Below are 26121 nucleotides of genomic sequence, written 5' to 3'. Positions count from 1 at the left end.
ATATTCTTGTATATAGGAGTAGTATTATAGTAGATATATTATTGTATATAGGAGCAGTATTATAGCAGTTATATTCTTGTATATAGGAGCAGTATTATAGTAGTTATATTCTTGTATATAGGAGGCAGTATTATAGTAGTTATATTCTTGTATATAGAAGCAGTATTATAGTAGTTATATTCTTGTATACAGGAGCAGTATTATAGTAGTTATATTCTTGTATATAGGAGGCAGTTTTATAGTAGTTATATTCTTGTATATAGGGGGCAGTATTATAGTAGTTATATTCTTGTATATAGGAGCAGTATTATAGTAGTTATATTCTTGTATATAGGAGGCAGTATTATAGTAGTTATATTCTTGTATATAGGGGCAGTATTATAGTAGTTATATTCTTGTATATAGGAGCAGTATTATAGTAGTTATATTCTTGTATATAGGAGCAGTATTATAGTAGTTATATTCTTGTATATAGGTGGCAGTATTATAGCAGTTATATTCTTGTATATAGGAGGCAGTATTATAGTAGTTATATTCTTGTATATAGGAGAAGTATTATAGTAGTTATATTCTTGTATATAGGAGCAGTATTATAGTTGTTATATTCTTGTATATAAGAGGCAGTATTATAGTAGTTATATTCTTGTATATAGGAGCAGTATTATAGTAGTTATATTCTTGTATATAGGGGGCAGTATTATAGTAGTTATATTCTTGTATATAGGAGCAGTATTATAGTAGTTATATTCTTGTATATAGGGGGCAGTATTATAGTAGTTCTATTCTTGTATATAGGAGCAGTATTATAGTGGTTATATTCTTGTATATAGGAGCAGTATTATAGCAGTGATATTCTTATACATAGGGGATAGTATTATAGTAGTTATTTATTTATTGTAATTATTAGTTCTTAGTATTATTTTAGATTTTAGAAAACACTAATTGCAAAAGCAGTATGGCAATCCTGGTGTTCAGCGTCTCTTACCCAGCATGCTTGTCAGCCATAGAGCCAGGTCTTCTTTCATGGGAAGCAGATTGGCCTCATGGCGTATGGCCAGCCATTGGCTGTATTGATGCATGTCAGAGAGGCCCGGCCCCCGAGGTGCGGGGCTTACTGTGGGGCACATCATTGTCATGGAGGATGCCTGCCACAAACAGAAGGAAACACAGTAACATTTAGTATGTCTGTACAGTCCACTGTTTGTCCTCATTTGTGATCTGTGTCCTATCTATGTGATCCATGAAGAGCTCTATGTCTTCACTGTACGCCCCCTGCAGGATCAGCATCATAACAACATCCAAGATCATACAAGGACTCTGCACAATTGCATCGACAACTTAACATTTCCATTGTATATACAAAATACCAGCTGACATAGATTTCTACTGTATTTAGATTTGAATGTTTTTAAGATATTTTGTGCTACAGGTTTTAATTATTTTATTATTAGTTAGCAGTGATATAGATCCCCTCCAGCTCTATCTATATACTGCTGCTTGTATCTCTATGGGATCAGGGTATATAGTAGTTATACACCTCCCCTCCAGCTCTATCTGTCTACTGCTGCTACTTTCTCTATGGGACCAGTATATATATATATATATATATATATATATATATATAGTAGTTATACACTTCCCTCCAGCTCTATCTGTATATTGCTGCTGCTATCTTTATGGGATCAGTATATAGATATATATATATATATATATATATATATATATAAATATATATATATATATATATATATATAGTAGTTATACATCTCCCCTTCTGAACCCTGGCCAGTGGAGTACCACTTTAACTCTTCATAAAACACCTCAATTGTAAATATTGGTCAAAACACTATTTAGGTTAAAAAAAAAAAAAAAAAAACACACACACACATACATTCAACAAAATTGCCTGATGATCAATTGCAGTGATCGGACTCCACCCCCTCTCCCTGCAAAGCAAGATGATTCATGGGAAAGGAAGGCAGCATTAGGAAATCATTTCAGTGATGGAATTGCAATCAGAATGGCTGACAACTCATGCCTGCCATATCAGCTAAAACAAGTAAGCAGAAGGTGTACACAAGAACCTCTAAATCATTCTATAACAATAGTCTCTGCTGCACTATATAAGCAAAAAATTATTCCCAGAGTGCTCAAAATCAGAAAACATCACCCCTTGTACAGATTTTTGCTGGGAGTTGTAGTTTTTAACATCTGGTTGGATAACACTGCTGTAGGGAATAGATACATAAGAGTAAATTGCTGGTCATGTGATTTCCCTAATACCGGCCCCGGACCCCCCAGTCATTTTTCGCGCTCCATACAAAAGCCTTATAAAGAAGTTTCTTCTCACATAAGAGAAATGTATTTATTGCGGAACCTTCTCTTTATTAGCCGCCAGTTCCCTAAATCTTGTTCTCTCCTTTTCGCCGCGTCGGTCACGAGTCTCCCAGTGACAGTAACGACCGACCAGGAAACGTTAAACGGTAAAACATTGTGTGTTTGAATTTGTCATTGGTTTTCTATACTAAGATTATACACTGCTCAAAAAAATAAAGGGAACCCTGCGATAACACATCCTAGATCTGAATGAACTAATCGTATGAAATACTTTCCTCTTTACATAGTTGAATGCGCTGACAACAAAATCACCAAAAATTATCAATGGAAATTAAATGTATCAACCCATGGAGGTCTGGATATGGAGTCACTCAAAATCACAGTGGAAAACCCCACTACAGGCTGATCCAACTTTATGTAATGTCCTTAATACAAGTCCCAATGAGGCTCAGTAGTGTGTGTGGCCTCCACGTGCCCGTATGACCTCCCTACAACGCCTGGGCATGCTCCTGATGAGGTGGAGGATGGTCTCCTGAGGGATGTCCTCCCAGACCTGGACTAAAGCATCCGCCAACTCCTGGACAGTCTGTGGTGGATGGAGCGAGACGTCCCAGATGTGCTCAATCGGATTCAGGGGAACGGGCGGCCGGTTCATAGCATCAATGCCTTCCTCTTGTAGGAACTGCTGACACTCTCCAGCCACATGAGGTCTAGTATTGTCTTGTATTAGGAGGAACCCAGGGCCAACCGCACCAGCATATGGTCTCACAAGGGGTCTGAGGGTCTCATCTTGGTACCTAATGGCGGTCAGGCTACCTCTGGCAAGCACAAGGAGGGCTGTGCGGCCCCCAAAGAAATGCCGCCCCGCACCATTACTGACCCACCGCCAAACCGGTCATGCTGGAGGATGTTGCAGGCAGCAGAACATTCTTCACGGGGTCTCCAGACTCTGTCACGTCTGCCACATGTACTTAGTGTGGACCTGCTTTCATCTGTGAAGAGCACAGGGCGTCAGTGGTGAATTTGCCAATCTTGGTGTTCTCTGGCAAATGCCAAACGTCCTGCACAGTGTTGGGCTGTAAGCACAACCCCCACCTGTGGACGTCGGGCCCTCATACCACCCTCATGGAGTCTGTTTCTGACTGTTTGAGTGGACACATGTACATTTGTGGCCAGCTGGAGGTCATTTTGCAGGGCTCTAGCAGTGCTCCTCCTGCTCCTCCTTGCACAAATGCGGAGGTAGCGGTCCTGCTGCTGGGTTGTTGCCCTCCTACGGCCTCCTCCACGTCTCCTGATGTACTGGCCTGTCTCCTGGTAGCGCCTCCATGCTCTGGACACTACGCTGACAGACACAGCAAACCTTCTTGCCACAGCTCGCATTGATGTGCCATCCTGGATGAGCTGCTCTACCTGAGCCACTTGTGTGGGTTGTAGACTCCATCTCATGCTACCACTAGAGTGAAAGCACCGCCAGCATTCAAAAGTGACCAAAACATCAGCCAGGAAGCATAGGAACTGAGAAAGGGTCTGTGGTCACCACCTGCAGAACCACTCCTTTATTGGAGGTGTCTTGCTAATTGCCTATAATTTCCACCTGTTGTCTGTTCCATGTGAAATTGATTGTCAATCAGTGTTCTTCCTGAGTGGACAGTGGGATTCCACACAAGTGTCATTGACTTGGAGTTACATTGTTTTGTTTAAAGGGGTATTCCAGGCCAAAACTTTTTTTTATACATCAACTGGCTCCGGAAAGTTAAACAGATTTGTAAATTACTTCTATTAAAAAATCTTAATCCTTCCAATAGTTATTAGCTTCTGAAGTTGAGTTGCTGTTTTCTGTCTAACTGCTTTCTGATGACTCACGTCCCGGGAGCTGTGCAGTTCCTATGGGGATATTCTCCCATCATGCACAGCTCCTGGGACGTGACATCATCATTGAGCAGTTAGACAGAAAACTTCAGAAGCTAATAACTATTGGAAGGATTAAGATTTTTTAATAGAAGTAATTTACAAATCTGTTTAACTTTCCGGAGCCAGTTGATATATAAAAAAAAGTTTTTGCCTAGAATACCCCTTTAAGTGTTCCCTTTATGTTTTGGAGCAGTGTACTTAGTCCTACGGATATCACATTATATATCAGCTGAATGTGTGCCAAATGACAAACTCGGCTCTGCTATACCACACTTTTATAAAATGTAATTATTTGCAATTCAGTAGAATTTTTCTTTGAAGTAACTAATCAATATAAAAAGGTTTACCTACAGTCATAAGATAGACATCCTGACATTGTGATCTCTGCCGGATGTAGCAGAGCTGAATTTGTCATTTCATTCATAGGGGTACTTTCACACATGACAGATATGTTGTAGATCTCCAGAAAATCTCCAGCATTCACAGTCACCAAACACACAAAGTCCATGAGGGAGTTGTCAACTAGAATAGTTTTTGAATGGGCAGAGCGTCGATTTACGTTGCAGATACGTTGACGATTTGTTTAAGATTTTCCCAATTTCTTTTAATGGGGAAGTCAAAGGGGGAGGGAAATTATGAACTTGTGTGCACCAGTGTGTATATATTTTAATGCATTGACTTGCGCCAAAGTTATAATCTAATTTTGTGCCATTTTTATGCTGTTTGTGCTGGCTTCATCATTCCTCTTGTTGTGCACTTCCAGGGGGCGTGGTTAGAAGATGCATCAGTCGGTTGTTTGTGCGCTGAATGTATCACTTGTACAAACTTTAGCGCAAATGTACTCCGGCGACTGGCTAGTGTAGAAAGGTGTGTGAGTTTTTCACACTTTTTTGCACTATCCAGGGGCTTCCTGTCATTTGTGCAAATTTCTGTAGTGACATGTGCAACACAATACCTTTTTTTGCAGCAACTTGGGGAAACGCACAAACACACACTTGTTCAGCAGATTTTACATTGCACAAAAACCTGCGCTAATAATAAATTCCTCCCAAAATTTGCGTGTCATTTGTGTAAGAATTTGCACAATTTTTCATTTGCACAGTTATTGTGGTGGAATTTCTGTGTCTAAGAAATTGTGCATGCAACATAGTAAATTGAGTACATTTTCAAAAGAATAGGCAATACCAAACTTTCTACATCCTTCTCCACCTAGGGAAGCATTTCCCAGCCAGGGTGCCTCCAGCTGTTGCAAATCTACAAGTCCCAGCACGCCCGGACAGTCAGGGTCAAGGCTGATCTTTCATCTGGTCATAAATCAGCTTAGAAAAGGGCTCAGGAGAAAAAAGAATGGCTGATAAGAAACCTGTATAAGTATTGCTTCTCTGATGGACGTCATTGATACTAGGACACTGTATAGCAGTGTTTCCCGACCAATGTGCCTCCAGCTATTGCAAAATTACAACTTTCAGCATACCCGAACAGCCAGGGTGAAAGTTGATCCTTTATCTGATCATAAATCAGCTTAGAAGATGGCTCAGGAGAGAAGAGAAAGTCTGCTAAGAAACCTGTAAGAGTATTGCTTCTCTGATGGACTTCACTGATACAGTTGCAAAACTACGACTAGTCATAAAAGCAAGAAACCTATGGGGGGGGGGGGATTCATCATTAGCGCAGATTGTTGTGCAAATGCAAAACCTGCCGCGCTAGTGTGTGATTTTGTAAATTGCAACGTATGTTTGCGGAAAAAAAAACACCAAATTTGAGCAAGTGATAAATTCAGTGCACCAGTCAGTGCATCTTATAACCACGCCCCCTAGGAGCGCACAAGAAAAATAAATAAATAAATAAAGTCTAGGCTGACAACATACAAAGAGCCCAAAAAAGCTTGATAAGTTTGGTGAAAATCGATGTGCAAAATAAAAACCCCACTGCGCACGCAATTTTGGAGGTGCAAATCCCTAAACCATGCCAATTCCAAGTGGAAAAAAAAAAGTTACGAAACCAGTGCAAACTGCAAAAAAAAAAAAAAAAAAGAAATATATATAAAAGTATATAGTTAGGAAACAGTTCACAAATAATGCAGCTCTGCTACATCTATACAAAAATATACAGTTAGGAAACAGTTAACAAATTAGCCTCTGCTACAACTATACAAATATACGGTTAAGAAAAGAGTTAAAAAAATTCAGCTCTACTACATGTATGCAAAATATACAATTACAAACCCTTTAACAAATTCAGCTACGCTACATCTATACAAAATAAACAGTAAGGGAATAGTGAAGGAATTAAGCTCTGCTACATATATACAAAATAATATAAAGGTTGGAAACAGTTAAATTATTCTTTGCTTCATCTATACAAATATATGGTTAAGAAACAGTTAAACAAATTCAGCTCTACTACGCCCATGCAGATTATACAGCAAGGAAATAGTTAACCAATTCAGCTCTACTACATCTATATAAATATACGGTTAGGAAACAGTTAAACAAATTCAGCTCCGCTACATCTATATAAATATACGGTTAGGAAACAGTTAAACAAATTCAGCTCCGCTACATCTATATAAATATACGGTTAGGAAATAGTTAAACAAATTCAGCTCTGCTACATCTATATAAATATACAGTTAGGAAATAGTTAAACAAATTCAGCTCTACTATGCCCATACAGCAAGGAAACAGTTAACAAATTCAGCTCCGCTACATCTATACAAAATATACAGTGAGAGAACAGTTAACAAATTCAGCTCTGCTACATCTATAAAAATATACAGTGAGAAAACAGTTAACAAATTCAGCTCTGCTACATCTATACAAAATATACAGTGAGAGAACAGTTAACAAATTCAGCTCCGCTACATCTATACAAAATATACAGTGAGAAAACAGTTAACAAATTCAGCTTTGCTACATCTATACAAAATATACAGTGAGAAAACAGTTAACAAATTCAGCTCTGCTACATCTATACAAAATATACAGTGAGAGAACAGTTAACAAATTCAGCTTTGCTACATCTATACAAAATATACAGTGAGAGAACAGTTAACAAATTCAGCTCTGAAACATCTATACAAAATATACAGTGAGAGAACAGTTAACAAATTCAGCTCTGCTACATATATACTAAATATAGAGTGAGAAAACAGTTAACAAATTCAGCTCTGCTACATCTATACAAAATATAGAGTGAGAAAACAGTTAACAAATTCAGCTCTGCTACATGTATACAAAATATAGAGTGAGAGAACAGTTAACAAATTCAGCTCTGCTACATCCATACAAAACTTCAGATATAGCAGTGTTTATCATTTCACTTTGCAGCACAAAAATAACAAAACAGCACAAATTGGGGGGGGGGGGGAGTTTGTGTTTTTGTGCCAAATTTATAGAAAAAATTATTTTAAAAAAATTTATAAAAAAAAAAAAAAATAAAAGTGTGTGCGACTGTGTACAAACTGCGCCTGGTCGGAGGTGCGTCCAAATTTGTGATTTTAAAAATTTAAAAAAGAAAAAAAAAAAAAGCATTTAGAAAAAAGAATTTATTCATTTATTAATTTATTACTTAATTTAATTCATTAGGTTAATTATTATTTCTTTTTTTTTTCCATTTAAACATTAATTAATAGAATACCGTAAAATGTGGGGCACAAAGCAAAAATGTTAAAAAAATAAAAAAAAAGAAACAAATAAAAACTGTGCAAAGAAAAGTCATCACTTATACGCCATGTGACCAACTCAGCTCTCCTGCTCACATGATAGTTGTACCCCATCTTGCGGACTGCGGCTGTCACTCAATAGTTAAAAATCAGTCTTTGGGATGATATCACAATGTATTATCTAACCAAGGTGAGTCCAACTGTAGCAAAACTACAACTCCCAGCATGTCCGGACAGCCTCCGGCTGTCCGGGCATGCTGGGAGTTGTAGTTTTGCAACAGCTGGAGGCGCATTGGTTGGAAAACACTGATCCAAAGGATGAGAAGGGAGTAGTATCTTATTGACAAATTCAGCTCTGCTACATCTATATCCAAAAAATGCAATACCAAAAGTAGCTATATAACTATTAAGAAGTTGTGCGGGATGGTGATGGAATACAATATATCCTGCCTTAGACTGTCTGGGCATGCTGGGAGTTGTAGTTTCCCACACTGGTTGGGAAACACTGAACCAAAGGATGAGAAGTGAGTAGTACAGTGTTGACAAATTCAGCTCTGCTACATCTATATCTGAAAAATCTATAAAATGCGACTATAATGTATCCCTTGCACAGCTGCATCCTCACTTATTATTAAAAAAAAACAAAAAACAAAATCAGTACATACAAAAGTCACATAAGCACAAAAAAACTAAACAAAAAAAAAACCTGCCATGTGACCAACCCAGCTCTGCTGCATCTGTCTCCCATTTGATAGTTGTATGTGATGTTGCGGACTGCGGCTGACACTCAATAGTTAAAAATCAGTAGCGTTACGATAAGTCCCAAGATGATATCACAATGTGTTTTGCAACCAGGGCAAGTCAAGCTGCTGCAAAACTACAACTTCCAGCATGCCTGGACAGCCTTCGGCTGTCCGGGCATGCTGGGAGTTGTAGTTTTGCAACAGCTGGAGATGTGCTTGATGAGAACCACTAGTAGTGAGTAGTATCTTAGTAACCGTATAACTATTAAGAAGTTGTGCAGGATGGGGATGGAATACAATCTATCCCCTGCATCGGCTTTGGCTGTCCGGGCATGCTGGGAGTTGTAGTTTTGCACGCTGGTTGGGAAATACTGATCCAAAGGATGAGTAGTGAGTAGTACAGCGTTGACAAATTCAACTCTGCTACATCTATATCCGAAAAGTCAATACAAAGTAACCACGTAACTATTAAGAAGTTGTGCAGAATGGCGATGGCTGTCCGGGCATGCTGGGAGTTATAGCTTTGCAACAGCTGGAGGCTCACTGGTTAGGAAACCCTGAGTACTGAGTAGTACAGCGTTGACAAATTCAGCTCTGCTACATCTATATCGAAAAAACATTGCAAATCAATACAAAGTAACTAAGTAACTATTAAGAAGTTGTGCAGGATGGTGATGGAATACAATGTATCCCCTGCATTGCCTTTGGCTGTCCGGGCATGCTGGGAGTTGTAGTTTCCCACACTGGTTGGGAAACACTGATCCAAAGGATGAGTAGTGAGTATACAGCATTGACAAATTCAGCTCTGCTACATCTATATCCAAAATATCAATACAACAAGTAACAATATAACTGTTATGAAGTTGTGCAGAATGGTGATGGCTGTCCGGGCATGCTGGGAGTTGTAGTTTTGCAACAGCTGGAGGCGCACTGGTTAGGGAACACTGAGTATTGAGTAGTACAGGGTTGACAAATTCAAAAATATCAATACAAAAAGTTGCAAATCAATGCAAAGTAACTATGTAACTATTAAGAAGTTGTGCAGAATGGCGATGACTGTCCGGGCATGCTGGGAGTTGTATTTTTGCAACAGCTGGAGGCGCACTAGTTAGGGAACACTGAGTATTGAGTAGTACAGTGTTGACAAATTCAGCTCTGCTACATCTATGTAGAAAAAACATTGCAAATCAATACAAAGTAACTATGTGACTATTAAGAAGTTGTGCAGAATGGCGTTGGCTGTCCGGACATGCTGGGAGTTGTATTTTTGCAACAGCTGGAGGCGCACTGGTTAGGAAACACTGAGTATTGAGTAGTACAGCGTTGACAAATTCAGCTCTGCTACATCTATATCCAAAATATCAATACAACAAGTAACAATATAACTGTTATGAAGTTGTGCAGAATGGTGATGGCTGTCCGGGCATGCTGGGAGTTGTAGTTTTGCAACAGCTGGAGGCGCACTGGTTAGGGAACACTGAGTATTGAGTAGTACAGGGTTGACAAATTCAAAAATATCAATACAAAAAGTTGCAAATCAATGCAAAGTAACTATGTAACTATTAAGAAGTTGTGCAGAATGGCGATGACTGTCCGGGCATGCTGGGAGTTGTATTTTTGCAACAGCTGGAGGCGCACTAGTTAGGGAACACTGAGTATTGAGTAGTACAGTGTTGACAAATTCAGCTCTGCTACATCTATATCCAAAATATCAATACAACAAGTAACAATATAACTGTTATGAAGTTGTGCAGAATGGTGATGGCTGTCCGGGCATGCTGGGAGTTGTATTTTTGCCACAGCTGGAGGCGCACTGGTTAGGGAACACTGAGTATTGAGTAGTACAGCATTGACAAATTCAGCTCTGCTACATCTATATCAAAAAAACATTGCAAATCAATACAAAGTAACTATGTAACTATTAAGAAGTTGTGCAGAATGGCGATGACTGTCCGGGCATGCTGGGAGTTGTATTTTTGCCACAGCTGGAGGCGCACTGGTTAGGGAACACTGAGTATTGAGTAGTACAGTGTTGACAAATTCAGCTCTGCTACATCTATGTAGAAAAAACATTGCAAATCAATATACAAAGTAACTATGTGACTATTAAGAAGTTGTGCAGAATGGCGTTGGTTGTTCCGAGCATGCTGGGAGTTGTAGTTTTGCAACAGCTGGAGGCGCACTGGTTAGGGAACACTGAGTATTGAGAAGTACAGCGTTGACAAATTCAGCTCTGCTACATCTATATGCAAAAATATCAATACAAAAAGTTGCAAATCAATGCAAAGTAACTATGTAACTATTAAGAAGTTGTGCAGGATGGCGATGGAATACAACGTATCCCCTGCGCCGCCGCGTCCTCACCTCGTCCTTCGTCAGGATCCCGTGTAGCTGCTACAGCCCCCGGCGCATGAACCGCACTCGCTCCTGGCAGGATCTGCTTCTCCGCACTCGCTCAGCTCTGCTGCCCCTTTTTTTTCCTCCTCTTTTTTTTCGCCCCCATTAAAGTGGGAGCCCATCTCGCCCTGAGAGAGCCATTGTCAGGCAGAAGAATTTTAGTCGGGATGGTTTACACTGGACCTAATGGCATGTAACACTTTCAACAAACTGCGCAGCCCCCCCCCCCCCTCTATGAACACTGAGCTTCGTATGTTACTGCTGAGACAACCCTTCTTTTTTTTTGGGAACGGCGATGGGGGCTCGTGTTATACCAGCAGAGCCATTTCAACTGATTCCCCGATCCTGGTAACAAAATATGGAAAAAATCTGGGTCACCGGCTGCAGAGGACTTGTCCTTGTCTCTTAGATAATAGACCCCCACCCCCCACTCCCTTTTGTTGATTTTTTTTTGCATATCACAATGTATTATTTAACCAAAGTGAGTCCAACTGTTGCAAAACTACAACTCCCAGCAAGCCCGGACAGCCAAAGGCTGTCCGGGCATGCTGGGAGTTGTAGTTTTGCAACAGCTGGAGGCACACTGGTTGGTAAACACTTCCCTAGTGTAAGAGAAAATACTCACTTTACCATAAGACTATAAATAAATGTTTCACTACCGACATGTTTCACCACGCTAAAAAGTGGCGTCCTCAAGGGCAATGGCAATACATTGCCCTGAGACATTTTGTATAAAACTATTGTTTCATTGGCTTCAATGTAACTGCTGTAGTCACATTGGTTAGGAAACACTGTGCTACACTATTCCTAGTCCAGCCAAAGGCTGTCCGGGCATGCTGGGAGTTGTAGTTTTGCAACAGCTGGAGGCACACTGGTTGGTAAACACTTCCCTAGTGTAAGAGAAAATACTCACTTTACCATAAGACTATAAATAAATGTTTCACTACCGACATGTTTCACCACCCTAAAAAGTGGCGTCCTCAAGGGCAATGGCAATACATTGCCCTGAGACATTTTGTATAAAACGATCGTTTCATTGGCTTCAATGTAACTGCTGGAGTCACACTGGTTAGGAAACACTGTGCTACACTATTCCTAGTCCAGCCAAAGGCTGTCCGGGCATGCTGGGAGTTGTAGTTTTGCAACAGCTGGAGGCACACCGCTTGGTAAACACTTCCCTAGTGTATGAGAAAATACTCACTTTACCATAAGACTATAAAGAAATGTTGCACTACCGACATGTTTCACCACCCTAAAAAGTGGCGTCCTCAAGGGCAATGGCACTACAACTGAGACATTTTGTATAAAACGATCGTTTCATTGGCTTCAATGTAACAGCTGGAGTCACACTGGTTAGGAAACACTGTGCTACACTATTCCTAGTCCAGCCAAAGGCTGTCCGGGCATGCTGGGAGTTGTAGTTTTGCAACAGCTGGAGGTGCATTGGTTGGAAAACACTGATCCAAAGGATGAGAAGTGAGTGGTATCTTATTGACAAATTCAACTCTGCTACATCTATATCCAAAAAAGCAAAACCAAAAGTAGCTATATAATTATTAAAGGGGTACTCCGGTTGTTGTTTTTTTTTTTTTTTAAACAACTGGTACCAGAAAGTTAAACAGATTTGTAAATGACTTCTATTAAAAATTCTCAATCCTTTCAGTACTTATTAGCTGCTGAATAACGCAGAGGAAATTCTTTTATTTTTGGAACACAGAGCTCTCTGCTGAATCACGAGCACAGTGCTCTCTGCTGACATCTATGTCCATTTTAGGAACTGTCCAGAGCAGCATATGTTTGCTATGGGGATTTTCTCCTACTCTGGACAGTTCCTAAAATGGACAGAGGTGTCAGCAGAGAGCACTGTGCTCGTGATGTCAGCAGAGAGCTCTGTGCTCCAAAAAGAAAAGAATTTCCTCTGTAGTATTCAGCAGCTAATAAGGACTGGAAGGATTAAGATTTTTTAATAGAAGTAATTTACAAATCTGTTTAACTTTCTGGCACCAGTTGATTATAAATAAATAAATAAAGTTTTCCACCGGAGTACCCCTTTAAGAAGTTGTGCAGGATGGTGATGGAATACAATGTATCCTGCCTTCGCCTGTCCGGGCATGCTGGGAGTTGTAGTTTCCCAAACTGGTTGGGAAACCCTGATCCAGAGGATGAGAAGTGAGTAGTACAGTGTTGACAAATTCAGCTCTGCTACATCTGAAAAATGAATAAAATGTGACTATAATGTTTCCCTTGCACAGCTGCATCCTCACCTATTATTAAAGAACAAAAACAAAATTTGTACATACAAAAGTCACATAAGCACAAACAAAAAAACAAAAACATTCCATGTGACAACCAAGGCGAGTCCCTACTCACTACTCATCCTTTGGATCAGTGTTTCCCAACCAGTGTGCAAAACTACAACTCCCAGCATGCCCGGACAGGCGGTGCAGGGGATAGATTGTATTCCATCGCCATCCTGCACAACTTCTTAATAGTTACATAGTTACTTTGTATTGATTTGCAATGTTTTTTAGATATAGATGTAGCAGAGCTGAATTTGTCAACACTGTGCTACTCAATACTCAGTGTTTCCTAACCAGTGCGCCTCCTGCTGTTGCAAAACTATAACTCCCAGCATGCCCGGACAGCCATCGCCATTCTGCACAACTTCGTAATAGTTATATTGTTACTTGTTGTGTTGATATTTTGGATATAGATGTAGCAGAGCTGAATTTGTCACCGCTGTACTACTCACTACTCATCCTTTGGATCAGTGTTTCCCAACCAGCGTGTAAAACTACAACTCCCAGCATGCCCGGACAGCCATCGCCATCCTGCACAACTTCTTAATAGTTACATAGTTACTTTGTATTGATTTGCAATGTTTTTTCTATATAGATGTAGCAGAGCTGAATTTGTCAACGCTGTACTACTCACTACTCAGTGTTTCCTAACCAGTGCGCCTCCAGCTGTTACAAAACTACAACTCCCAGCATGCCTGGACAGCCAACGCCATTCTGCACAACTTCATAATAGTTACTTAGTTACTTTGTATTGATTTGCAATATTTTTTTTTATATAGATGTAGTAGAGATGAATTTGTCAACACTGTACTACTCACTACTCAGTGTTTCCTAACCAGTGCGCCTCCAGCTGTTACAAAGCTACAACTCCCAGAATGCCCGGACAGCCATCGCCATTCTGCCCAATTTCATAATAGTTACTTAGTTACTTTGTATAGATTTTTCGGATATAGATGTAGCGGAGCTGAATTTGTCAACGACCTACTACTTGCTACTCATTCTTTGCACCAGTGTTTCCCAACTAGTGTGCCTCCTGCTGTTGCAAAACTACAACTCCCAGCATGCCCGGAAAGCCATCACCATTCTGCACAACTTCGTAATAGTTATATTGTTACTTGTTGTATTGATATTTTGGATATAGATGTAGCGGAGCTGAATTTGTCAACGCTAGTCTACTCACTACTCATCCTTTGGATCAGGGTTTCCCAACCAGCGTGCAAAACTACAACTCCCAGCATGCCTGGACAGCCAAGATGGTGCAGGGGATACATTGTATTCCATCACCATCCTGCACAACTTCTTAATAGTTATACGGTTACTTTGTATTGATTTTTTGGATATAGATGTAGCAGAGCCGAATTTTGTCAACAAGAGACTACTCACTACCAGTGGTTTCCATCCAGCACGTCTCCAGCTGTTGCAAAACTACAACTCCCAGCATGCCCGGACAGCCGAAGGCTGTCCGGGCATGCTGGGAGTTGTAGTTTTGCAACAGCCGGAGGCTTATGTGCAAATTTATAAGTAAAGTTTATAAAGCGAAACGTGCAAGATAATACGTTTTGCGCAGCCGCCGGGAAAGCACCATTTCTTTTGCGTGTGAGTTTTTGCGCAAATTAATTGAAGCTTATAAAGTGAAACGCGCCACATAATAAACTTTACTTGTGCGGTAAGTTTTCTATTGTGTGAAAATGTGCACTAACGTTAAACATAAAGGGGTACTCCGGTGAAAAACTTTTTTTTTTTTTTAAATCAACTGGTGCCAGAAAGTTAAACAGATTTGTAAATTACTTCTATTAAAAAAATCTTAATCCTTCCAGTACTTATTAGCTGCTGAATACTACAGAGGAAATTATTTTCTTTTTGGAACTCAGAGCTCTCTGCTGACATCACGAGCACAGTGCTCTCTGCTGACATCTCTGTCCATTTTAAGAACTGTCCAGAGCAGCATATGTTTTCTATGGGGATTTTCTCCTACTCTGGACAGTTCTTAAAGGGGTACTCCGGTGGAAAACTTTTTTTTTTTTTTAAATCAACTGGTGCCAGAAAGTTAAACAGATTTGTAAATTACTTCTATTAAAAAAATCTTAATCCTTCCAGTACTTATTAGCTGCTGAATACTACAGAGGAAATTATTTTCTTTTTGGAACTCAGAGCTCTCTGCTGACATCACGAGCACAGTGCTCTCTGCTGACATCTCTGTCCATTTTAAGAACTGTCCAGAGCAGCATATGTTTTCTATGGGGATTTTCTCCTACTCTGGACAGTTCTTAAAGGGGTACTCCGGTGGAAAACTTTTTTCCAGAGTAGGAGAAAATCCCCATAGAAAACATATGCTGTTCTGTGCAGTTCCTAAAATGGACAGAGATGTCAGCAGAGAGCACTGTGCTCATGATGTCAGCAGAGACCTCTGTATTCCAAAAAGAAAATAATTTCCTCTGTAGTATTCAGCAGCTAATAAGTACTGGAAGGAGTAAGATTTTTTTTTAATAGAAGTAATCTACAAATCTGTTTAACTTTCTGGCACCAGTTGATTTAAAAAAAAAAAAAAAGTTTTCCACTGGAGTACCCCTTTAAGTGACGTGCTGGGGTCCTGTTCTTGAGATCGCGGAGGGTCCCAGCGGTCCGATCCCCCACGATCAGACACTTCTATCTCCATTTCTATAGCACTCAGGTATCTTCGGCACTCCCATAGAGAATGATAAGTAGGAATAAGTATTGCGGTAAATCACTATGACTGACACACCGTCTCCTGAGAGCGTATGAGTATACGGATAAGACGCTGCCGCGTTAACATCGGCCTGTGCTCGGCGCGTTGCGATTGGTTCAGTAAGTTGCGTTATGTTTGCTGACTTGCACTTAACAGACCAGGAAACACATTAACCTCCCATTAGCAGTAAACACTGAGGGGAGATATAAAATGATTGACGTTATGATGTACGCGGCACCTGTGCTGATTCAGCTCTGTATGTTTTATGCATTGAGGCGGTGTAAGCCCCACATGGACACAAGATTTATACAGCGGGATCTCATGAGGACAGCTGGAATTATTTCGGCCATGTCGGATTCTTACGGATGATTATTTTTGCTTCCACTCATATCCAGCGGTGACAGAGATGACTGGCGGCTGCTTATCCCTCCATCTCTTTAAGGTCTTATCATGGCTCGCAGTATACTATACTAGGGCAAATAGACATCCGAGAAGGGGATCAGAGATGTCATAACAAAATCGGTCACATGTATAAGACTGATTAAGTTTTCAGCCATACTGATTCCTATTTCATCCATGAAATGATTTCCTAATGCTGCCGACATTTACCATGAATCATCTGGCTTTGCAGAGAGAGGGTGTGGTGTTTGATCACTGAATCACTAATTAGGCTGCTGGTGCTGGAGATCACCCAGGTGAACGGATTAGACTCATGAGAAGTTTGGGGTCAGTTCACACTATGTGCAGTTTTGATGCGTTTTCTAATGCAAAGAAAAATGTGAGGTGAATTTGAGGTGAAAATAATTGTGATGTTTTATGAACAAGGATCAATATATATATAGTAATTATACACCTCCCCTCCAAAGGATAGGGGATAAGATGCCTGATCGCGGGAGTCCCGCCGCTGGGGACCTTTGGATAGGGGATAAGATGTCTAAGCACCAGAGTACCCCTTTAATTGATACTGCATTTTGGCTGTTTCTGCTGCAAGTTTTTTTTTTTTTAAATCACTGTAGAAATGACTTATTTTTTTCAGTGATTTGCACAATTGCAGTAAAATAGCAAAAAAATTTCAGAATCTTGGGAAAATCACAGCAGGGAGGTGTATAATTACTATATATATTGATCCCATAGATATAGCAGCAGTATACAGATAGAGCTGGAGGAGAGGTGTATAATTACTATATATATTGATCCCATAGATATAGCAGCAGTATACAGATAGAGCTGGAGGGGAGCTGTATAACTACTAAATATCCTGATCCCATAGAGATAGCAGCAGCAGTATACAGATAGAGCTGGAGGGGAGGTGTATAATTACTATATATATTGATCCCATAGATATAGCAGCAGTATACAGATAAAGCTGGAGGGGAGGTGTATAACTACTAAATATCCTGATCCCATAGAGATAGCAGCAGCAGTATACAGATAGAGCTGGAGGGGAGGTGTATAATTACTATATATCCTGATCCCATATAGATAGCAGCAGCAGTATACAGATAAAGCTGAAGGGGAGATGCATAACTACGATATATCCTGATCCCATAAAGATAGCAACAGCAGTATACAGATAGAGCTGGAGGGAGGTGTATAACTACTATATATCCTGATCTTATAGATATAGAAGAGGCAGTATACAGATAGAGCTGGAGGTTAGGTGTATAACAACTATATATCCTGATCCCATAGAGATAGCAACAGCAGTATACAGATAGAGTTGGAGGAGAGGTGTATAATTACTGTATATATTGATCTCAAAGATATAGCAGAAGTATACAGATAGAGCTGGAGGGGAGGTGTATAATTACTATATATATTGATCCCATAGATATAGCAGCAGTATACAGATAGAGCTGGAGGGGAGATGTATAACTACTATATATTCTAATCCCATAGAGATAGCAGCAGTATACAGATAGAGCTGGAGGGGAGGTGTATAATTACTATATATATTGATCCCATAGATATAGCAGCAGTATACAGATAGAGCTGGAGGAGAGGTGTATAACTACTATATATATTGATCCCATAGAGATAGCATCAGTATACAGATAGAGCTGGAGGGGAGATGTATAACTACTATATATCCTGACCCCATAGAGATAGGAGCAGCAGTAGAACTGTAGATGGACTGTAGAACCTAGATATCCAATCGGTGGACCTCCAGCTGTTGCAAAACGACAACTCCCAGCATGCCCGGACTCCCGGCACGCTGGGAGTTGTCATTTTGGAATAGCTGGAAGTCCACAGTTTGGAGCCCACTGCTGTAGAACATGACTGATAGTGTTGCTCACGAATATTCGCAATTCGAATTCGCGAATTTCGCGAATATAGCGCTATATATTCGTAATTACGAATATTCGTTTGTTTTTTGTTTTTTTTTATTTCACAGTACACATCACAGTGATCATCCCTCTCTGCTTCCAGCTTGTGTGGTGTAAAGAAGGCTCTAATACTACTGTGTGAGACTGGCGTGCGAAAATTCGCATATGCGAATATTCGCGTGTTCTAATGTTGCATGTTAATATTCGCATATGTTAATTTTCGTATACGCGAATGTTCGCATATGCGAAAATAAAACGAGACTATAACGAATATGCGAATATTCGCGAATATATGACGAATATTCGTCCATATATTCGCGAATATTCGCGAATTCGAATATGGCCTATGCCGCTCAACACTAATGACTGATATAGAATCTCCATAAAAGTTCCGGGAAATTTACAGATAATTTTTGTTTAGTTTTTTCTTTTAGAAGAAAAACTTTTAGCAAATGTTGTTTTTCCGGTCTCGTTCTTCCTTTGAAGGGTAAATCTCACACTCGTACTTGGGGGGGGGGGGGGGGGGGGGGTTCTCCCTCCTCTCCGGCTCCAGGGATGTTTGTTAGGTCTGCCCTATTTATTTTACCATGTACCTGTCCGCTGACATCTCTCCTACCGAGAAGCCCAAACATTTTTCCGAGCAAACGTCAAATTCCACAGGATGATGGACCCTGGATCTACTCGCCAGACACCCCCCCCCCCCACCCCGCCTGGAAAGACTACAAGCCCTTTAAAAAAAAAAAAAAAACATGACACAAAATAACTGAAAAACAATGAGGACATTCATCAGGGCCGCGGCCGCTCCAGTCAATTACACCCATTATTGCTGCTAGATGCGCCGCTTTCCAGTCTATAAACAGCAACGAGAACAATCACTTTAGGGCCCTATTAATCTACCGCAAGACTTTCGCTGATTACAACATAGAAGCGTAAAAAAATAAAATAACAAATAACAAATAAAAAAATAGAAAAATTGTTTGACTGATTATTAAGTGGGCTGAAAAAATAAGGAGAATAAAAAATAAAAAAAAATAAAATCCTACTGTGATGTCCCAGTACGGTATATGCTTCTACAGTCCTGTCAGGTTACTCCTCCTAGAGTCCCTGTACGTCCTCAGGGTTCTCCTGCAGTGTTTCCCCCATATTGTGTGTTGGATGTACATTTAGTGTAAAGGACCTTTGATATGGTCACATGATTGTTAGTCACCTGATAATGGTTGTCACATGTTTAAGTCATATGTTTTGTTACCCAGAGAGCACCAGATGACCAGGTGACCCACAGTTGGCCTATGGGCTCCTTGCTCCGCCCCCCTTCATAAGAGGGGGAGGTACTACAATCTCTCTCTTAGATCCTGAGGTCAAGTCCAGACGTCTCAGAACCAGTGTCCCGCACATCTGGAGGCCTCAAGCCTAAATTACAGCCACAAGTCAGTAAGTCATCTCTGTCTGCTGTCACCATATTCAGTCAAGTCAAGTCTATTATAGTCAGCGTGGCCGTGCTAAAGTCTGTCAAGTCACTGCAAGTCCCAGCAAGTTGCATGGACCCTCGTGTTACTGGTCACCTCTCTGGGATCCTGGCCGAGCTGTAAAGACTATTACCATCTGTCTACCTCAGTAAAAGCTACCGTTAACCCTAACCTGACCTTGGACTATTATTTGCCCTGCCTAACCTAGGACTAGCGGTGCTACCTTCAGGTGGTTACATAGTCAAACCACGCCCCCTGGCGACACAAACATGAAGGGGTTAACACCATCTACCCCTGGGCAACACCACCTGCCCCTTACACCTCACATCGCACCCTGTGGCGCACCACTCTACAAGACAACAAATGTTATGTAAGGTTATAGAGCCCTCCAGAGTGCACTGAGTTCAAGCAGGGCTCTGTACAGCGAGGACAAGCGGGGCTCTGTACACTGAGGACAAGCAGGGCTCTGTACACCGAGGACAAGCGGGGCTCTGTACACCGAGGACAAGAGGGGTTCTGTACACTGAGGACAAGCGGGGCACTGTACACTGAGGACAAGCGGGGCTCTGTACACTGAGGACAAGCGGGGCTCTGTACACCGAGGACAAGCGGGGCTCTGTACACCGAGGACAAGCAGGGCTCTGTACACTGAGGACAAGCGGGGCACTGTACACTGAGGACAAGCGGGGCTCTGTACACTGAGGACATGCAGGGTTCTGTACACTGAGGACAAGCAGGGCTCTGTACACTGAAGACAAGCGGGGCTCTGTACACTGAGGACAAGCGGGGCACTGTACACTGAGGACAAGCGGGGCTCTGTACACTGAGGACAAGCAGGGCTCTGTACACTGAGGACAAGCAGGGCTCTGTACACTGAGGACAAGCAGGGCTCTGTACACTGAGGACATGCAGGGTTCTGTACACTGAGGACAAGCAGGGCTCTGTACACTGAGGACAAGCAGGGCTCTGTACGCTGAGGACAAGCAGGGCTCTGTACACTGAGGACAAGCGGGGCTCTGTACACTGAGGACAAGCGGGGCTCTGTACACCGAGGACAAGCAGGGCTCTGTACACTGAGGACAAGCAGGGCTCTGTACACCGAGGACAAGCGGGGCTCTGTACAACGAGGACAAGCGGGGCTCTGTACACCGAGGACAAGCGGGGCTCTGTACACCGAGGACAAGCAGAGCCCTGGAGAGATAGCTGTTTGGGGGATCAGGAGAGATTGCATTCAGAACACACTGAGAATTGCAAAAAAAAAAGCAAAAAATAAAAATAAAAAAAGAGCTAAAATGTTAAAATATACTAACATTGTACAAAAATAAATTAAGTAAAATAATTAAAGAAATCTAAGAAAATAAAAGGGTCTGCGATGACTGCAGTAGGATAACCGGCCGCCTTGAAATCCTTGGAGCTGGTTGTACTGGTGGATCAGCAATGAACTGTAAGGAGATTCATTCCAGATCCCAATAAGCGGCTGTGTGTGCAGACATTGGGAAATGAAGCCTCCTGCCTGGGGTCTGGACTACATACACTCTCAGCTCTCCCCACAGACCCCCCAATATCACTTACCCAGCTCTGCTACTCCGTCGCCCCTTCTGTTAATGCTCTCAGCAGCGGGATAGCAGGGCAGCTCCCTGTCATCGTAGTCAGCACCTCTGGAAGAAAAGTTCAGGATACATCAGCAGGGATGATGCAGCAGAGTTGTAACGGCGCAGGAGGTGTAGGGGCTCCCTGAGATATTGGATTACACTTTGACTTTGGCTTCCAGAAACGTTTTTTTTTTATACTCCTATAAAGTGTTTCCCAAGCAGTGTGCCCCCAGCTGTTGCAAAACTACAACTCCCAGCATGCCCGGACAGCCTTTGGCTGTCCGGGCATGCTGGGAGTTGTAGTTTTGCTACACCTGCAGGCACACTGCTTGGGAAACACTGTATTAAAGGAGTACCCCTTTAATAAATTTGCGCAAAATTACAGGAAGGCCCCTGGTAAGGGCAAAGGAAACAGGGAAAAGCTCGCACACATTCCACCACCAGCTGATCACTGTAGTACATTTGCGCGCAAAATTTATGCATTATTTTGGAAACCAGCGCATCTTTGCGTTTTTATTTTGTGTTTTTATTTTGCGCATTGTCTTGCGCTGGTTTTCTCGTTTTTCTTGTGGTGCACCTGCCGGTGGCGTGATTTACAGACTTGACTTATTTGAAGGTAATCATTGGCGCAAAAATGATTTTAGTATTTCAGTGACTGCCTGGCGTATGAATAATTATGTGTAACCAGCTGGCGTATGAATGCTTGTGCGTTTTTTGGGGGCTTATGTCATTTGCGCAAATTGACGATGTGTTGTGCAATCATGATAAATCCCTCCCTCCATCTTAAAGCGGTACTCCGGTGAAAAACTTTTTTTTTTTTAAATCAACTGGTGGCAGAAAGTTAAACAGATTTGTAAATCACTTCTATTAAAAAATCTTAATCCTTCCTGTACTTATTAGCTGCTGAATACTACAGAGGAAATTCTTTTCTTTTTGAAACACAGAGCTCCCTGCTGACATCACGAGCACAGTGCTCTCTGCTGACATCTGCTGTCCATTTTAAGAACTGTCCAGAGTAGGAGAAAATCCCCATAGAAAACATATGCTGCTCTGGACAGTTCCTAAAATGGACAGAGATGTCAGCAGAGAGCACTGTGCTCGTGATGTCAGCACAGAGCTCTGTGTTCCAAAAAGAAAAGAATTTCCTCTCTAGTATTCAGCAGCTAATAAGTACTGGAAGGATTAAGATTTTTTAATAGAAGTAATTTACAAATCTGTTTAACTTTCTGGCACCAGTTGATTAAAAAAATAAAATAAAAAAAAGTTTTCCACCGGAGTACCAAGGGCTGTCTGGGCATGCTGGGAGTTGTAGTTTTGCTACTATTCAATGCACATATGTAGTAGACCTGAATGTCATTTCACAGAAAGGATGCGTAGTTGGTGTATTGTGCTGGGAGTTACAGTTTCACAACAGCTGGAGGCACCCAGTTTGGGAAACACTGGCTTAGATTGATCAATGTGATGCATATGCATTACATTGATCTATTAGATCAGCTCACTATTAGATCAGCGCTCTATTGGTACAGCCTGCCACAGTATCTATTGGTACAGCCTGCCACAGTCACAGCACACTGCAGTCACAACAGCTGGAGGCACCCAGTTTGGGAAACACTGGCTTAGATAGATCAATGTGATGCATATGCATTACATTGATCTATTAGATCAGCGCACTATTAGATCAGCGCTCTATTGGTACAGCCTGCCACAGTCACAGCACACTGCAGTCACAACAGCTGGGGGCACACTGACATAGTCAGCGGTGAAATGACATATTCATCTCTGCTACATCTGTGTATTGAACCGGCAATGCATAAGGTTTATCTGCAACCCTGTGTAAACAGTATGTCATGCGAGCTGTGCCAAACGACAAGCTCAGCTCAGCATAGCATACGTCGCAGCGTGCAGGATTGTCCATACTATAAAATCAGTCCAAATAAAATGGAATAAAAAGTGACAAAAAAAAAAAAAAAAAGTCAAAACAACACAAAAATTACAGCGGTTCATAATATATATATATATATATATATATATATATATATATATATATATATATATATAAATATATATATACACACACAGGGGCGTAGCTATAGAGGTAGCAGTCACACCGGGCCCTGGTGCCTAAGGAGGCCCTAAATCACATCCTGGGCCCAGAAGCTATACCGGGGCCCAGAAGCTATAAACTGCACCTCTGTGTGTGTATATATATATACACTGGGCCATTGTTTAGTTCACCTCAGGCAGCAGTGAGGCTAGATACACCTGAGGAAGCAGTTGCCCGTAGCAACCAATATCAGGCTCTTTCATAAAGAGCGCCTGAAAAGTGAAAGCTGGAATCTGATTGGTTGCTATGGGCGACTGCTCCCTCAGGAGTAAATCTAGCCTCTCTGCTGCCTGAAGTGAACTAACTAAAGCTCCCATGAGGTTTCAAAGCAATGTCTGGAGATCTGCTTTAAAGGGGTAGTCCAGTGCTGAAAAACGTATCCCCTATCCTAAGGGGCCCCGGCTCGCTGGCCACATAGCGGGTGTCGAGATTGCTGAAGGCAGCGCTCCGGCTCTGCCATAAAGTTGTATTGAGGGGCCGTGACAGCCGCCGCTTCGTGTGGTGGTCGACACACCCCCTTCCCGCTGGCTGCTGAGGCCTCTTACAGGAGATTGTGGGGGGCCCCAGCGGTCGGACCCCCCGCGATCTGAAACCTATCCCCTATCCTTAGGATAGGGGATACGTTTTTCTGCACTGGATATCTCCTTTAATGGCCCCTTTTATAAACCTGATAGGAGTAGTAGTCACACAGGGGTTATACTCACACTCCCCGCCTGCTGTTAGTGTTTTACTATGTGGCGTCCATGGGGTAAATACAGGTTGAGCGGCAGATAACCAGCAGGCGCTCAATCCCCGGAGGGAGGTGCACAGCCCGTGTGTACGCGTCGTGTCAGGGAGGTGCGTTGCTTAGCAACGCCAGACAAAAAAAACACCTGAGGACTGCGTCTACCTGTGCCAGTCTGCTGGGGACAAGGACGTATTCCATTATGTTCAATGACAGACCCCGCACAGTGTTCCCGATCCCATGTCTCTCCAGCTGTTGCAAATAGGGTCGCCACCTTTCTTGCAAAAAAATACCGGCCATGCTAATTTGCATAATTAATTAAATATGCGTGACATCACAGGATGCACATAGGAGGGGGAAATGCCCTATTCTGACCCCTATAACCTTTTTATTATTCCTTATACAGGCCTGTATGAGCGCTCGTATTTTGCGCCCTGATCTGTACCATTTTTGTTTTCATGTGACTTTTTGATCACTTTTTTTTTTTTTTTATTAAATTTGTGAGTTGCCGTTAGTTACTAACTACAACACCCAGCATGCCCTGATACAGCCTGTGCCTCAGCAGCGGCCCCAAACAAAAACTACAACTCCCAGCATGTTGGGCTATATAGTAGTATGTGGAATGGGTTAGTGTTTCCAAACCAAGGGTGCCTCCAGCTGTTGCAATACTACAACACCCAGCATGCCCTGATCCAGCCTGTGCCTCAGCAGCGGCCCCCAAAAAAAACTACAACTCCCAGCATGTTGGGCTATATAGTAGTATGTAGTATGGGTCAGTGTTTCCCAAACAAGGGTGCCTCCAGCTGTTGCAAAACTACAACTCCCAGCATGTTGGGCAATATAGTAGTATATATTATGGGTCAGTGTTTCCCAACCAGGGGTGCCTCCAGCTGTTGCAAAACTACAACTCCCAGCATGTTGGACTATGTAGGATATAGTATGGGTCAGTGTTTCCCAACCAGGGGTGCATCCAGCCGTTGGCTGTCCGGGCATGCTGGGAGTTGTAGTTTTGCAACAGCTGGATGTGCTCTGGTTGGGAAACACTGGTATTGTATATGGTGCAACATTCCGGGAGTTGGAGGATTGGTTGGATAAATCCCGACCATTGCATGGAACGGTATTTTTTTATATAAAAATACCGTCAGGGTGGCCAAAATACCGTCTGTGCTGGTAAAATACCGTCCCTAGTTGCGAACTACAACTCCCAGAATGCCCTGACAACCAAAATCTCTCTAGCTGCTGCAAAACTGCAACCCCCAGAATACCCTTACATCTTACGGCTCTACAGGTGTCAAAAACTACAACTCCCGCTATACTCTGAGAGCCAAAGGCTCTGCAATTGTTCAAAAACTACTACTACTCCCACTATGCCCAGACTGATAAAGCGGTTTCATAACTATAACTCCAAGCGTGCCGCGACAACCAAAATCTTCCAAATGTCTTGCATCTCTTGCATCATAAATGGATTATCCCTGATTAGAAAGACGCCATCCTTGTCCTCAGGTTGTGTGCGGTATTGCAGCTCAGTGAATGGAGCCAAGTTGTAATACCGCACACAACCTGAGGAGAGGTGATGGCGCTGTTTTAAAAAGAAATTAGCTCTGTTTTTCTATTACTGGATAACCCAGTTGTCAAAAAACTACAACTCCCACTATGCTCTAAAAGACGAAGTCTCCGCAGCTGTTCAAAGACTACAACTCCCACTATGCCCCGACAGATAGAGCTTTCCAGCTGTTGCATTAACTATAACTCCCAGCATGCCCTGACAGCCGAAGTTTCTCCAGCTGTTGCAAAACTATGACTCCCACTATGGTCTGACTGCCGAAGATTTTTAGTTTGTTGAACAGTC

The 26121-nt window shown here is 41.9% G+C and overlaps 1 protein-coding gene across 3 annotated transcripts in view; it reads right to left on the bottom strand.

Moving 5' to 3' along the window:
* The window catches only part of GAS2 (growth arrest specific 2), a 92874-nt gene extending 68208 nt beyond the window's left edge, over nucleotides 1-24666 (bottom strand). Inside the window, exons 1-3 of one of the 3 annotated variants that reach the window (XM_056527808.1) lie at nucleotides 24438-24666; nucleotides 21425-21510; nucleotides 986-1145 (exon numbers count right to left, since the gene is read on the bottom strand). In XM_056527808.1, coding sequence (XP_056383783.1) covers nucleotides 986-1136 — 151 coding nt within the window. In that variant the 5' untranslated portion in view covers nucleotides 1137-1145; nucleotides 21425-21510; nucleotides 24438-24666. Of the gene's footprint in view, nucleotides 1-985; nucleotides 1146-11019; nucleotides 11242-21424; nucleotides 21511-24252; nucleotides 24409-24437 lie in introns of those variants that run through there. The other 2 variants (XM_056527810.1, XM_056527809.1) reach the window with 2 other exon arrangements.
* Nucleotides 24667-26121: the final 1455 nt, after the last annotated feature.

This window comes from Hyla sarda, chromosome 6 (assembly GCF_029499605.1).
Source record: "Hyla sarda isolate aHylSar1 chromosome 6, aHylSar1.hap1, whole genome shotgun sequence".
NCBI lineage: Eukaryota > Metazoa > Chordata > Amphibia > Anura > Hylidae > Hyla > Hyla sarda.
The sequence above is the reverse complement of the archived record's forward strand: the minus strand, read 5'-3'. Positions and strand labels throughout refer to the sequence as shown.